This window comes from Gracilinanus agilis, chromosome 3, assembly GCF_016433145.1.
Source record: "Gracilinanus agilis isolate LMUSP501 chromosome 3, AgileGrace, whole genome shotgun sequence".
NCBI lineage: Eukaryota > Metazoa > Chordata > Mammalia > Didelphimorphia > Didelphidae > Gracilinanus > Gracilinanus agilis.
The window spans coordinates 58,647,733-58,662,504 of NC_058132.1; the positions used below are offsets into that span (position 1 = coordinate 58,647,733).

General features: G+C 48.4%; 1 protein-coding gene across 1 annotated transcript; it reads right to left on the reverse strand.

The window, feature by feature from the left end:
* Positions 1–675: 675 nt before the first annotated feature.
* Positions 676–8,175, reverse strand: WNT4 (Wnt family member 4). Its single transcript, XM_044668717.1, has 5 exons — positions 8,005–8,175; positions 7,748–7,841; positions 2,137–2,268; positions 1,819–1,961; positions 676–1,202 (listed from the first exon to the last, which is right to left on the reverse strand). The coding sequence occupies exons 1-5, from the start codon at positions 8,173–8,175 to the stop codon at positions 735–737; spliced, it is 1,008 nt and encodes a 335-aa protein (XP_044524652.1). The 3' UTR covers positions 676–734.
* Positions 8,176–14,772: the final 6,597 nt, after the last annotated feature.

Here is a 14,772-nt window from a genome sequence, read left to right on the forward strand (position 1 = left end):
GTCCCTCCTCATCTGGGTCAGCAGATCAAAAGTTCCATGGGGGTTGAGAGGCAGTGTGGTCTGGTAGCGAAATCTCTGGACTTCAAATGTGGACACTTGGCTTTGCCACTTGTTGTGAGGCCTTGGATGAATCATTTCCTGTGCCTCAGTTTCCTCCTCTGTAAAAAGGAGGGCATCGGATTTCCAGCCCTGAAATACTGGTGTGTTTATCAGTTATTCCATACTCCAACTGCTCAGCCAAGAGTTTCCTAGCTCTCTGGTCCATCTTGACCCAAGGGGGCCCCTCCAGAGGCCTCTGAGACAGGAAGGGAGGGGAGTGAGCACAACCATTTTCTGAGATCTGCTTCCAGCTTGGCTCCTCTAGGAAACCTGATGGGGCAGGCAGCATTCATTCATACTGCTCCTGAAGAGTGGGGAATCCTTGGCCATCGTGTTTTTTTTTGGTGTTTCTCTCTGAAAGTCTGCAAAGTCTGCAGCTACAATAGTCACAGAAAACACTAGCTCAAGGAGGCTTCATGGGCTGGGCGGGAGGGCGAGATGTCCTTTAGATCGGTCGGCGAGAGGCCCTGCGCCTGGGCCTCTGACCTCTGTAATAAATACTATGAAGACATTAACAAAAATACAACCAGCATCTTTTGGGGGGGGGGGAATTGGGGGAGAAGTTGTGGCTTTTAAATTATTTTTTCCCCTCCCTTCGCCATCTCTCTGTCCCTGGGGGTGGCCCGGGGAGCCCATCACCGGCAAGTGTGTGTCTCCACCAGCCGGTGGCAGTGGCGGCATTTGACGAAACAACACCAGTGGAATTTGCAGCTGCAGCGTTCCACGACCTCCACCTCGGAGGTGTGGAAGCCCCGGCCACAGCACAGCAGTTCGCAGCCGTCGATGGCCTTGGACGTCTTGTTGCACTGGCGGCCCCAGGTGCCCAGCACGCCGCTGCGGGCGTCGTGCTCGCAGAAATCCGGGCTCGGCTCCAGGTACACCAGGTCCTCGTCCGTGTGGGGCTTGAACTGTGAGTTCCTGGGCACGAGGGCCTTGGAGGATCCCACCCGCCGCTGCTCCACTTCTGTGGCCCCGTCAAACTTCTCCTTGAGGACGTGGCCCACCTTACGGAAGGGGGGCATGGCCTTCCAGCAGGTCTTCACCTCACAGGAGCCAGACACCCCGTGGCATTTGCATTCCACCCGCATGTGGTTCAGGATGGCCTAAGGATGGGGAGGGAAGAGCGAGTTACCCAGGGGATAATGGAAGGAAGAAGTGGGGGGCTCAGTTGTCTGAGGGGAAGTGAGGATGAGGCCCCATGGGGATGTGAGGATATAAATGGAGATATTTGGTATTTTAGGAATTAGAGTGGCCCATTTAGTCCAAGCCCCTCATTTTTAGAGAGACCCATCTTTCTAATTTTACAAATTAGGAAACTGAGGCCTTGAGGTATTGGGGGGTAGTATTGGAGAAATGGGAATATATCCATGGGAGGATGTCTTCTGAATGAGGACTTTGGGAGTGCCTAGGGCAAAGGGAATTATAGAGGGGAATATCTGAGGGACCAGGGCAAAGAGGAGGAGAGTACCTCTGGGGCTCAGACCGGCACAGCTAACCTGGGAAGAGCCAAAAGGAAGTGGTGAAAAAGAAAGATGAGACTAGAAGCTGGGATGGGAGAGCCAAGAATGAATGTAGGGGTATAGCGGGAGTGTTGTGGACAGCTGGGTGTCATGGACCACTCTGGCTCTCCAGTCAAGGTCCCCATAGGAACAGGAGCATCCTTTCTCGGCCTGGAGCTCCAGAGCCATGGGGAGGGGGCCGGGATGGGGGAGCAATTACCTTTCTTCCAGCCTCGTTGTTATGTAAGTTCATGAGAGCCCGACTGGAGGAGGCCCCTTTGCTTCTCTCTCGGACATCCACGAAGGACTGGGAGAAGGCCACGCCATAGGCAATATTGTCTGAACAGCCTGACCATTGGAAGCCTGGAGTGGGTGGAGTGGGGCAAGGGTCAGGCTTTGCCTTGGGGGGTCCTTTGTGCTCAACTCCCCAAGATGACCCTTCCAGGAAGGACCCACCTGGCTGTTTGCTGGTCCATAGAAGCCCTCCCTTCCCAGAAAAACAAGAGTTTTCCCCTCTCCCTTCCCCCCTGGCACTCACCCTCTGGGCTGACCCCATGCACGGTCCGGTCGCAGCCACACTTGTCCAGCTCCCCGCTGCTGCAGGCCCGAGTGACAGCAAAGGCTACTCCTGCAGAGGAGATGGCGTAGACGAAGGCTGCTTCTCGGGTCCCTGTTGGGGCAGAAAAGGGGAATGTGGGTCCATCCCCTTCTCTCTCTCTCTGTTTCCCCCCTTCTTTGTTCAGGGTTTCCTCTGCTGACCCAGTGAATGAAGGAAGATCAGAAGAGAAACAGGACTGGACTTATACGAAGGAAGGATGGTTGCTATCCCAAAAGGCACACCTGGAGGCAGCTAGGTGGCTCAGGACATTGAGAGCCAGGCCTGGAGAGGAGAGATCCTGGTTTCAAATCTAGCCTCAGACACTTCCTACCAGTCCTCTGCCTTTATTGTTTCTAACGAAGAAGGTAAGGATTAAAAAAAAAGAAAAAGAAAAAGAAGAAAAGCCACACCAGCTTAAAAATATCCCCCCTAATCCCAGCCTTCTGAAGTGCCTAAAAGTTCTAATTTTCTAAAGTTCTTTGGACGAAGGCAGGCGTCGTCTACAGAGTATCCCTTGTTACAAGATGCTCGTCTCCCTAAGAGAAGTTTTCAGAGTAATAACTCATTGTGAATAGATTCGACCATTCTGGAGGGAGATTTGGAACTGTGCCCAAAGGACTTTAAAACAATGTATTTTCTTTGATCCAGTTTGTAACCCAAAGAGTTAAAAAAATGGGAAAGGACCTGTTTGTACAAAAATATTTATAGGTATGCTTTTTGTGGTGGCAAAGAATTGGAAACTAAAGAGATGTCCCTCCATTGGGGAATGGCTGGACAAATTGTGGTCTAGGATGGTGATAGAATACTACTGTACTATAAGGAATGATGAAGAGGATGATATCCTAGTAATAATTCATATTCCTTTAGTGCTTTTCAACTGTAAAAGAATTTTCCTCATAATACCAACCCAAATATTATACCCATTTCCCAGATGAGACAGTTTGAGCCCTATTAAACAGTTTGTTCCAACTCACACAGGTAGTGAGTGTTGGAATCAGGATTTGAACTCAGGACTCTTCTGACTCAAGCTCAAGCTTCTTCCTATTTTGTTGTCTTTCAGGCATTTCATTCATGTCTGACTCTTCATGACTCCATTTGGGGTTTTCTTGACAGAGATTGTGGAGTGGTTTGCCATTTCCTTCTCAGACTCATTTTATGAGGCGGAAAGTGAGGTAAACAGGATTAAGGGACTTGTCCAGGGTCACACCACTAGGAAGTATCTGAAGCCAGATTTGAACTCATGAAGATGAGTCATCCTACACCAAGCCCTCTGTTCCTTCCGTCTATCCCCCCACCTAGCTGCCTGCTTTCGATGAATGTGCCTCTAATTTGATTGGTGGTGGGGAGGGAAGATCAAAGAAGGATGAGGATAAGGAAACCACATGAGATGTGCTCAAGAGAGTGGACCTGGTCATGGGCCTAACTTGGGTGCTGGCTGACCTCCCTTTCCTTCTTCTATTATTATCTTCCTGCTCATTCCTCCCTTTGGAACCTGGCTGAAAGCCTTTCTAAAATCCTGTCTGCCACCCTTGGTACCTCCTGAATGGTGCCCAAGCTACTCCTCCCATCCTAGGCATCTATTGATTTTCTGTCAGTAGAGAAAGGGAGAGAAAGGTATTTGCTTAAAAAATAATAATAATAAAAAAGAATCCTTACTGTGAGATTAATAATTAATGTCCAAATACTCCAAGTATTATAATTTTAAAAAGTTTATTTATAATAACTTGAAGCAAAAGGAAAAAACAGCAAACCTCAGGAAAGAAAAAGCCACTTCCCTGACCGCACACGCAGGAAAAGAGAGAAAGGGAAGAGTTTACAGAAGTATATAAGTATATAAAGTAAAGATGCATGTAAACGAAAAGGTAAAAAGGAATTTTGGGATGGGGAAAGAATTCTGGGAGATGGAGTCTAAAGGTACAAAATTTCTAATTAATACATTACCTTCTGTCTTAAAATTAATACTGTGTATTGGTTCTAAGGCAGAAGAGAGGTAAGGGCTAGGCAGTGAGGGTTAAGTGACTTGCTTAGGGTTACCCAGTTGGGTGTCTCAGGCTAGATTTGAACCGAGGACTGCCCATCTCTAAGTCTGGCTCTCAATCCAATGAACCCCTTAGCTGCCTCCAGTATTTGCTTTTTTTTTTTTTTTTTTTTTTAAACCCAGGGCCCAAGGAAAGAGAAATACATAAAGCTGCTTTTACAGATCTAAGAATTTTGGAGTTGGAAAAAATCCCAGTCACCATTTTGTCCAATTCAAGGCCCTTCATGACACAATGGACAAAATGTTGCTCAGCCTTTGCTTGAAGCCCTTCAGTAAGGGGGAACCCATTACCTCTCGAGGTAGCCCATTCCACTTTGGGACAGCTCTCCAAAATGTACCTTTCAACACTTTTTATTAATTGCTCAGTTCAGGAACTTTGGAGGCTAAACAGAACAAGTATAATTCCTCTCCTACTTGATAGTTCTCATGGCCCTCTTATACTCCCTTTGGCCCTTGACCCCTGCTCCAAGTTTTAACATTAACCACCCTCAGTTCCTCTTGCTAGTCCTCGCAGAGCTTGATCTCAGAAGCCTTTCGCCATCTTGGTTGTCCATCTCTGGACACGCTCCTTCGGTCTGTCAATGCCCTCCCCATAATAGAGTGCCCAGAATTGGGCACAGTACTTGGGGACAGGGTGGCAAAAGGGCAGGGACAAGAAGGAAGAGTGTCTGACCAGGGTAGATCATGGGTTACTTGAGTCTCTGCCATTATTGTCATGGGAAAGCTAGAGAAATGTGGGCTCGAGAAGAACATGGATGGATTCCAAATTGGTTAGATTCCTAAACCCATAGAATTAACATCCAGAAGTCAATGGGGATGGAAGTCTGCAATGGAGTGCTCTAGGGATCTGGGCTTCTTAAATTGTTATTAATGATCTAGATAAAGCCTTAGGTAGCTCCTTTTCAGACTCATCCAAGACTCTAAGCTGGGAGGAAGAGATAACACAATAAGAGAGTATTTGTTGTTGTAGCGAATCTAATAGAGTCACATAATCTTTTCTGACCCTTGGGCGGCCTGATGAAGACTATGGGTAGAGCCCTTCTCAGAATCATGTCTTTAAATGCATGCAATAAAGCACACAGGATTATAAAGGAAACCTAAGGTTAGTTAAGATAAATATATCATTTCCTCCCCCATCTAAATTCTTGGATTGGGCAGCTAGATGGCGCAGCAGATGGACTGAGCATTGAACCTGTAGTCAGGAAGACTTGAGTTTAATTCCAGACTCAGACACTTAACCTAACCCTGAACAAGCCACTTAACCCCATGTGCCTCAGTTTCCTTATCTGTAAAAGGAGCTGGAGAAGGAAATGACAAACCACACCTGTATCTTTGCCAAGAAAACCCCCAATGGGGTCACAAAGAGTCAAACATGACTAAAATGAATGATTGACAACAAGAAGTTCTTAGAGCCTCCTGACATTTATCAAGTGAGGAACCCTATGATGAAATTTAATAGGGAAAAATATAACTTCTTATCTTAGGATTAAAAGAGCAGTTTTCACAAGTTCAAGATGTGGGTAGCCCATGATTAGTGTGGATTTTAAACTTAATATTCAATACTCTAATGATTATATTTAATATGATTTATTAAAACCAAAAGGCAAGGCTCCCAGACTGCGCCGGTGGAGAAGAGAGGAAGCAGGAGGAGCTACAGAACTCATAAAACAGTAATGTGACCATGGAAACATGGAGGCACAGGAGAGATTAAAGGAAATTTTGGGAAGTACTAAGGGACTTGTGGGAGATGAAGTCCAAGGTTCAAAATCTCCATTTATACATTAGACAGAAGGTTGTCTGGAAAAGATTGGGGGCTTTGACCCCTTTAAAGTGAATTAATGGTGTCACTTGGTAGCCCTGAAAACCAATTCAGTTCTGAGCTTCATGGAGAGGTAACAACTTCCAGGAATAAGGAGGAAATTGTCTCCCTGTCCTCTGTGCCCTCATCAGATCTCCTCTGGAGTATTCTGTTTAGTTCTGGCTGACTTTTGTTTTTTATGTCCTAGCCTTCTACATCTTCATTTTCTTCCCACAAATGAACCTTTTTTTGTAACAAAGAACAAATTAAGGAAGACCAGTGGATGTTGTGACCTCATCTGACAAGCACAGGCAACTATCTATAACCACAAAGTCCCAGCTTGGTACCAAAGAGAAGATGAACTCTATCTTTTATGAAGAAAGGACATGCAAAAGTTGGAGAGGATTTAAAAAAAGGTGCCTGAGATGGTGAATGATCCCAAGTTTGTGCCATGAAAGGACCAGCTGAAGGAATTTCCTTGAAATGATAGTCAAATGGGCAGCCTCAGGAGATGGTGTCTTCTTGGCCTCTGCCCCAATATCAGTCTTCGAGCCAGCCTGTATGACTCTTCGTTGAGAATGTCAGAAAGGGCCAGGTTAGGTAGAGAGCAGAGGGATTTCCCCCTTGAGGTAGGAATTGGATCAGACCTTTATTAAGTCCTTTTTCCAATTCTGAAATCCCACAATTCTGTGAATTTCCCTTTCTCTCCCCTTCCGGCTCCTTTCCCACTGTACTTCAGGAGGCTGCCGTGGGGAGCGGGCACACATTTGGGCATCGGTCCACGCCTTCCCGCGTGCCTTCTGCTAACACGGGTGCCGAGAGCTCAGGGGCATCTCCATCCCTCAAGAGGGCATGGGAAGATTTTTTTTTTAATTATTATTACTTTACAGGGAGATTATTCGCTATGCCCAGAATCACAGAGCTTTCAGAGTTGGAAGGATTTTAGAAACCATTCTATTATAATTCAACCCAAAGAGGAGGCCAGGAAACAGGGAAACAGGACGCAGTGGCGGGGCTAAGCCGTCCCTCCCGGGCTCCTTACCACAGGCTAGTTTTATTTCTGTGACCTTACGACTTCTAGACCATCGGAGCTGGAAAAGAATCCCGAGACAAGGAAAACTGGAGCCAGAAGAACAAGAGATGCAGGCTGGGCTTGGTGGGGGCTGGAAGTGACGTGGTTTCTCTCTGAATGATGAAGGGGATCGTGTTTGGAATTCTGTGACTTCCCTTAGCTTGGAGAGGACCCGGGGCTGGGTGTGTTCCTGCCCTCCCAGGAGCTGTGTGTCCCCGAGGGCTCTCTCGCTGCGGGCACGAGGGGCAGGAGGGGTTCTTTCTTCCCTGAATGTGGGCATTATATCTGCCCTGAAAAGAGGCCAGCCAGAAGGCGAGCTGAATTTTAATCCTGCCACTCCCTAGCTGGGCAAGTTTGCCTGTGCCTCAGTTTCCTTATCTGTAAAAAGGAGCATAATACAACTTCTACCACCTTCCCTCCTAGAGTTATTTTGAGGAAAACACATTGTAAATCTTTTAAAGAGTAATAGAAATGACTTGTTTTATCTGTGTGTGTGTGTGTGTGTGTTTGTGTGTGTGTGTGTGTGTGTGTGTGTGTGTGTGCGCACACTATGCGGCTCTGGTGGGGCATGTGTGACCGGATCCTTTTTTCCTGGGCCGTGTGTAGGGCTCTGTGTGGCGGTGACTGTCCTTCTGTCTCTCACTGGGGGTGTCTGTGTGTGTGGGGGCGGCTGGGGGCAGCCCATTGGCCTGGTGGTTGGCAATTATCTCCCGGGACACCCGGCCCTGCTTTCCCAGCTGTCCCGGAGAGCAGTCGCCGTGGTCAGGAGGGAACAGTAGACTCTTCTATGCCCTCCTTTGTGGACAGGCCAGACTGCTGGCCAGAGGGAGGGAGGGTCAGGGCCCTGGGGGTAGGACGCCGCTTCCACCCGAGCCTGCTTGGAGACATGATGCTTCCCACCTTGAAGCTCAGGCTCCAGGGTCCTTCCCCCGGCCCCAAGGGGACGCCGTCCCTCCCTTTCCCTGTCCTGGACTCTCTGGGGGTCAGGGCCCGGGACAGGGTGGGGAGCCCTGGCTCTGGGCTGGCAGTGGGAGCTGCTTTGGGGGTTGGGAGCCTGCGGGCTTCAGCCATTGTGGGGACTGAATTCTCTCCAAGTTAATCGAGGCTAATAGCAGGATCGTGTTGGTTGGTTTGTGCTGTGGCCGCCGTAAAAGAGACGACTTCAGTTTCTGGTATTTCTGGCATTTCCAGGCCTGAACCAGCACAAATCCTGTGCCCCGAAGACGGGGGAAGAGAAGCGACGTTGGGAGATGGGGTTCATTGGGAGGCAAAGGGAGGCGAGAGGGGAAGGGCCGAGGGAGCCCCACTTGGCCTAGGCTTGGCCCAGCTCAATTCAAGGTCAGAGAGTGGCAGCAGGGAAGAAAACAGTCTAGAAACCATGGATTCTGGTCACTTTGCCGAGGAGGAAAGGAAGGGACCCGGCCGGGATTTGAGCCCACATCGTCCTGATTCCTAATCCAGTCCTCTTTTCTCCTCGGATCTCTTCTGAGTCCCCGACCCCATCTGTGCCCATCTCCCACTGCCCGTCCCGCCGGCCCCCTCTCTGGTTTGATCTTGGCTAGCTTCCCTCGTTTTCTGTTTGCACCGGTGACCTGATGGTGAGGATGACGATGGGGTCCGTGTATGTGTAGTACTATCAGAGGAGAACCTGGGCTGAGCCGCTGCGGCTGTGGGCAGTGGCGGTGGTGGTGGGGTGCCAGGAGATATCTTCTCTGGGTTGGATCGCCCTCTGAGGCCGCTGCCCATCCTATGGGGCAGGGACTGAGCCGGACACAGGAGAGGTAATCAGAGAATTGTCCGTGCTGCCTCTTCTGCTGGCCAGCCCGCAGAGACCCAGCTCTCTGCCCTCCAAACCAACAGCCACCTCCTTCACGATCCTGTGTTTACAGGGCCAAGGTTGTCCACCTATGCCCACCGGCGCGCACACAAACACGAGCTTGACAACCTCCATGAGCAGTTACTATGGTCCCAGAGCCTCCTTGTGCTGAACGAAGAAATTAAAACAGAGAAGGAAATCCGGCAGGTAAAGCCTCGGGACTTAGAACTGTCATTTCCCCATAGGGACGAGGACCCTGCACTATGGCTTCCCATGACAAGTATCTCCAGGGAAGGGCTTTTTACTGCTTCTTAAGCTTGAGGTCAGGAAGTACTTCCTGGTATCTGTCCTACATCCCTCACACACCATTTTAAACCCACTTCCTTTGGCTTTTTTTCTTTATGGGAAGGCAGGGAGAAGCAACACAACAGAGGGGAAGGTGGATGTGGGATCAGCATCCTAGTCTCAATAGAAGTTCTGCTAGTCATCTAGCCATATGGGTGACCCCAGGCAAATTCCTCACCCCCTTGGGTCTTAGTTTCCTTGTTAGTAAATTTGAGGGGATTAGACTAGATCATCTCTGAGCTCTAGTACGGCTCTGACATTTTGTGTTGTTTTTTTAAACCCTCACTTTCTGTCTTAGAATCAATACTGTGAATTGGTTCCAGGGCAGAAGAGTGGTAAGGGCTAGGAAATGGGGGTCAAGTGACTTGCCCAGGGTCACCCAGCTAGGAAGTGTTTGAGGTCAGAACCTGGCACCTCCTATCTTTAAGCCTGGCTCTCAATTTACTGAACCACCTAGCTTTTCCCCTTTTTCTATTCTAAGCCCCCTCTTAGCTTTGACATTCTGGGTTCTAAAGTCCCTCCCAGCTCTGACATTCTCTGTTCTAAGATCTCTCCAAGCTCTGACATTCTGTGTTCTAAGGTCTCTCCCAGCTCTGACATTCTCTGTTCTAAGATCTCTCCAAGCTCTGACATTCTCTGTTCTAAGGTTCCTCCCAGCTCTGACATTCTCTGTTCTAGGCTCTCTCCCAGCTCTGACAATTCTGTGTTCTAAGGTCTCTCCCAGCTCTGACATTCTGTGTTCTAAGGTCTCTCCCAGCTCTGACATTCTCTGTTCTAAGGTCTCTCCCAGCTCTGACATTCTGTGTTCTAAGGTCTCTCCCAGCTCTGACATTCTGTGTTCTAAGGTCTCTCCCAGCTCTGACATTCCCTGTTCCAAGGTCTCTTCCAGCTCTGACATTCTGGGTTCTAAGGGCCCTCCCATCATTCTATATTATGAGTATAATTTAGCCATTTCAGATGGCTTCTCTCAGGGAATCAGGATGGTCTGATTAATTGTACTTTCATTGGCCTTTTCCCAGCTCATAGATGATTAGAATCTAGTCCAAATGCTTCATTTCGTAGAGTAGGAAACAGGCTGGGAGAAGGGAAGTCCCTAAGTCGAGGTCTAACAGGCAGTGGTGGTGGGGGACTCATCCTGGGGTTTTCTGGGTGGCACAGACAAGGCATATACCGAGAAGATCTGGGCTCACACTGAGGCTTAGAGCCCAGCCTGTGCCTCTTGGTTACTTTTCTTCCTAATCAAAGCATCAAATAAAATAGTGTTTGCTAAGCACTCAGCAGAGGGAAAGAAGGCAGAGGATGAATGGAGAGAATGTCATGGAAGTGAAGAAAGGGAATTTGGACCGAGCCTGGGAGGCAGAAAGGCCTGGCTGCTATGGTCCATGGGGACACAAAGAGTCAGACATGACTCAGTGACTGACTAACAACCAGCACAGGGCTGGGCACACAGGAGACACTAAATGCCGGACTCCTTCCTTTCCTTCCTTCAGGCGCTGACCCTCTGTGTCCCAAGGGCTCTAGCCCCCTTGGGAGGATGTCCAAGCTTTGAAATCTGTTCCAAAGTCCCTTCTTGTTCTGATATTTCACAGTATGAAGTTCCTTCTAACTCTCTCTCACATTTGTATCCTTAAGGCCTCTCCAAGGGCTATTGCTATGAGCCTCAGTTTCTTCATCTGTAGATGACCTCTTGGGTCCCCCTCCCTTCCAGTTCCAATCCATGATCCCAAAGCAGCGAGTTACTCCAAATCTGATGCTTTTTGTACTACACAGTACAGGCAGCTAGGTAGTGCAGTGGATAGAACGCTGGGCCTGGGATCAGGAAGACCTGAGTTCAAATCTAGCCTCAGACACTTACTAGTTTTGTCACTGTGGGCAAGTCATTTAACTCCTATTTGCTTTGGTTCTTCCTGTGTAAAATGAAGGCACACTGGAGAAGGAAATGGTAAACCGCTCCAGTAACTTTGCCAAGAAAACCCTGTGGACGATATCGATGAGGAAACAGAGGCAGGTGGAGGTGATATGACTTGTCTATGGTCACACAGCGAGGAAGTGCCTGAAGCCAGACAGAATGCCATAAGTGTCATTATCCCCATTTTACAGATGAGGAAACTGAGGCTCAGAGAATCGGGAAGATTGTGAGTTTCTCGGGGGGTCACAAAGAGTTAGACGTGACAGAACAAAAAAAAAATTGTTAGAGAGGAAGGCGCTCACGGCTGCAGGAGCTGGGACAGGCCTTGTGGAGGAGGTGGAGCTTGAGATGAGCCTGGAAGGAACCCAGAGATTCTTAGCGGTGGAGGTGAGGGGGAAGAACATTCCAGGCCAAAGTCCCGTGTAGAGCTGGAAGAGCCGGCCCCTAGGGTATGCCTGCTGCCAGATTACGATGGGCAGTTCGGGGGGACAGTCACAGTGGGTAAAATTCTGTCTCCCACAGCCACAGAAGAGATGTGGATATCCGAACTGGGCAGAAAATGGCACTTAGCATGGGTGGCCACTCTGTCTACGGCGGTGGCATTATGGGCCTTGGAGGCCGTCCAATTGAGCTCCCCATTTTACAAATGAGGAAACTGAGGCAGGTAGAGGTTACATGACTGCATTGTGCTAAGCCCTCTACAGATATTTTATTTGATTCCCTCAACAGCCCTGGGAGTAGGTACTATTATTATCTCCTTTTTCCACATGAGGAAACTGAGGCAGGTGAAGGTTACATGGCTTGCCTATGGTCACACAGCTAGTAAGTGTTTGACACCAGACAGAACGATCTAAGTATCATTATCCCCATTTTACAGAGGAGGGAATCGAGACCCAGAGAATTGGGAAGATGGTGACATTCTTGAGGGCAGAGACTGTCTTAAACACTTTGGCGTCCTAGTTCTGACTGTTCATGTTTCGACATCCCTTTGAGCTCTGACATTCTATGTTCCTTCCATTTCTCATGTCTTACGATCAAAAGTCTTTTTTTTAATGCTAGTTTTAGGGGTTTTAGGGGTTTTCCTGGCAAAGATACTGGGGTGGTTGGCCATTTCCTTCTTCAGTTCACTTGACAGATGAGGAAACTGAGGCCAGCAGGGTTAAATGACTCACCCTGAAGTCCCTTCCACCATTTTTCATCCTCCCTCCCTAAGGTCCCTCTCCGCTCTCATATTCTATGTGTTAAGGTCTCTTCTGGCTCTCACAATCTGGGTGGGGAAAGAAAGTGGAAGTTAGCCAGTGGAATTCCAGTTGTTCAGGAATTCTGCAGGGGGAGAAGGCCTTGATGAGCTGGTGATGGATAATTTCCACCAGAGTCATGGAGAGGACAGAATACCCATCTTCCCCTCCTCCCTGCCACCCCCCCCGGGAACCTGAGAACTGAGGAGCTGGTGATCCGCATTAAACACAGCACCAAAATGGTAGACGAAAAGGAAGAGGATTTGGAAGAAACGAGAGGAAGGATATGTGTGCGAGTGTGCGTGTGTGCACATGTACATACACACGTGTTGGGAGGGTGGGATTGGCTTTTAGGGGACGGATCAGAGGAAACAAGGTTGTTTGACTTGGCTAGGAGACAGCTTGGTGTGGGTGTGGGAAGGGTTTTGGGGGACCCCAAGGTGATCTGGAGATATTTCTGGGGTATAAAATCCAAAGAGGAAGAGGGACCATTTGGAGGTGGTGGTAGGAGTGATCCAAAGTGTTTTAGAGTTCTGGGGATGAGTAAGGACTAGGAGGGGAGCCCCCCTCTCCCTCCCAATAGAGTGAATGTTTAAATGATGGGAAAGATGCTCCAGGGGGAAACTGAGGGAAATCTCGTGACTCAGGATGCTTTTTTGAGCCAGAATGAGTGGCACCCTGAAGGTCAGGACAGTGTGGGGGTGGGGAGGAGTGGAGGGCTGAAGTTTGGGAACACCAAGCCTCATGTAGAGGAGGGACTTGGGGTTCCATCTCTGCTGTGTGATCCGTGGGATGGAAATGAAAGAGTCTTGGGCTAGGAGTCAAGGAACCTGTTTTCAGACCCCAGGAAGCTGGAGGATGCAGTGGACAGAGGCAGCTAGGTGGCACCATAGTGCACAGAGCACCAGGCCTGGCATCGGGAAGACTCATATTCTCGAGTTCGAATTTGACCCTAGACATTTACTCGTTGTGTGATCCTGGACAAGTCATTTAACCCTGCCAGCCTTAGTTTCCTCATCTGTCAAATGAACAGGAGAAGGAAAATGGCCAACCATTCCAGTATCTTTGCCAAGAAAACCCCACATGGGGGTCAGGAAGAGTCAGACACAACTGGAAAATGACTAGACAACAATCCCAACAAAATTTATAGTGGAAAGGACACAGGATTTAGTCAGATGAGCTAGTGTTGAGTTTGGGCTCCACTCTTTACCGGTTGTGTGACCTTGGGAAAGTCATTTAAACTCTGTGCCTCCGAAAAATGGGGATAATCATCTCACTGGTCAGTCAACAATCTATGCCAACTGTGCAGAGAGAGGATACCAAGAAAAGAGACAAGAATAATCCCTGAAGTGCTTTGAAGGGACAAAGGACAAGACTTAGCAATGGCCTGGATATATGGGGTGAGCGTGAGAGAGGAGTGGACAATGATACCTCTGTAATGAACCTGTGTCACTAAGAGGATGCCTCCCCAGGAATGGGGGATGATGATGATGATGATTGTTGTTGTTATTTTTTTTTAAACCCTCACCTTCCAGCTTAGAATCAATACTGTGTATTGGCTCCAAGGCAGAAGAGTGCTAAGGGTAGGCAATGGAGGGCAAGTGACTTGCCCAGGGTCACCCAGTTGGGAAGTGTCTGAGGCCAGATTTGAACCCAGGACCTCCCATCTCTAGACCTGGCTCTCAATCCACTGAGCTACCCAGCTGTCCTCTCCAGCTCAAAACTAAGGCAAAAAGGGTTAAGTGATTTGCCCAGTGTCACATAGGTAGGAGGTGTCTGAGGTCACATTTGAACTCAGGACTTCCCTTCTCTAGATCTGGCCCTCAATCTGTTCTACTTGGCCTAGGATTATAGTTATTGTGATTATTGTCATTAGAATTATAAGCTTACTGAAAAGAGGAAAACTTGTTTCCTCATTGTTTTCTGTGAACTTGCTCCAGGGCATGGAAAATTTGCACAGGGAAATGAGCATAAGGAAATTGTCATTATCACAGAGTAAGATTTAGATCTGGGACATAGAATATAAGAACTGGGAAAGATACAGAGTAGAGAATATCAGAGCTTTAAAGAACCAGAGAATGCAGAATGCCCCAAATAGTTGTAAGCTTGGAATAAGGCCTACAGGGACCAGAAAGCAATTTAAAACAGAATGTCAGAGGCAGAAGGAACCTTAGAATATTGAATGAGCTGGAGGGTCCTTAGAACAGAGAATGTCAGAGCTGGGAGAGACCTTAGAACAGAGAATGTCAGAGGTGGGAGAGACCTTAGAACAAAGAAGGTCAGAGCTGGGAGAGAACTTAGAACAGGGAATGTCAGAGCTGGGAGAGACCTTAGAACAGAGAATGTCAGAGCTGGGAGAG

Excerpts from the sequence above, each read along its gene's own strand:
- WNT4 (XM_044668717.1), bottom strand. The coding sequence starts at position 8,175 with ATGGCTGAAGCCCGCAGGCTCCCAACCCCCAAAGCAGCTCCCACTGCC. Across the intron at positions 2,269-7,747 it reads CACACACACAGACACCCCCA|GGACCCGAGAAGCAGCCTTC; the intron begins GTGAGAGACAGA and ends CTGCCCCAACAG. Across the intron at positions 1,962-2,136 it reads GCATGGGGTCAGCCCAGAGG|GCTTCCAATGGTCAGGCTGT; the intron begins GTGAGTGCCAGG and ends CACCCACTCCAG.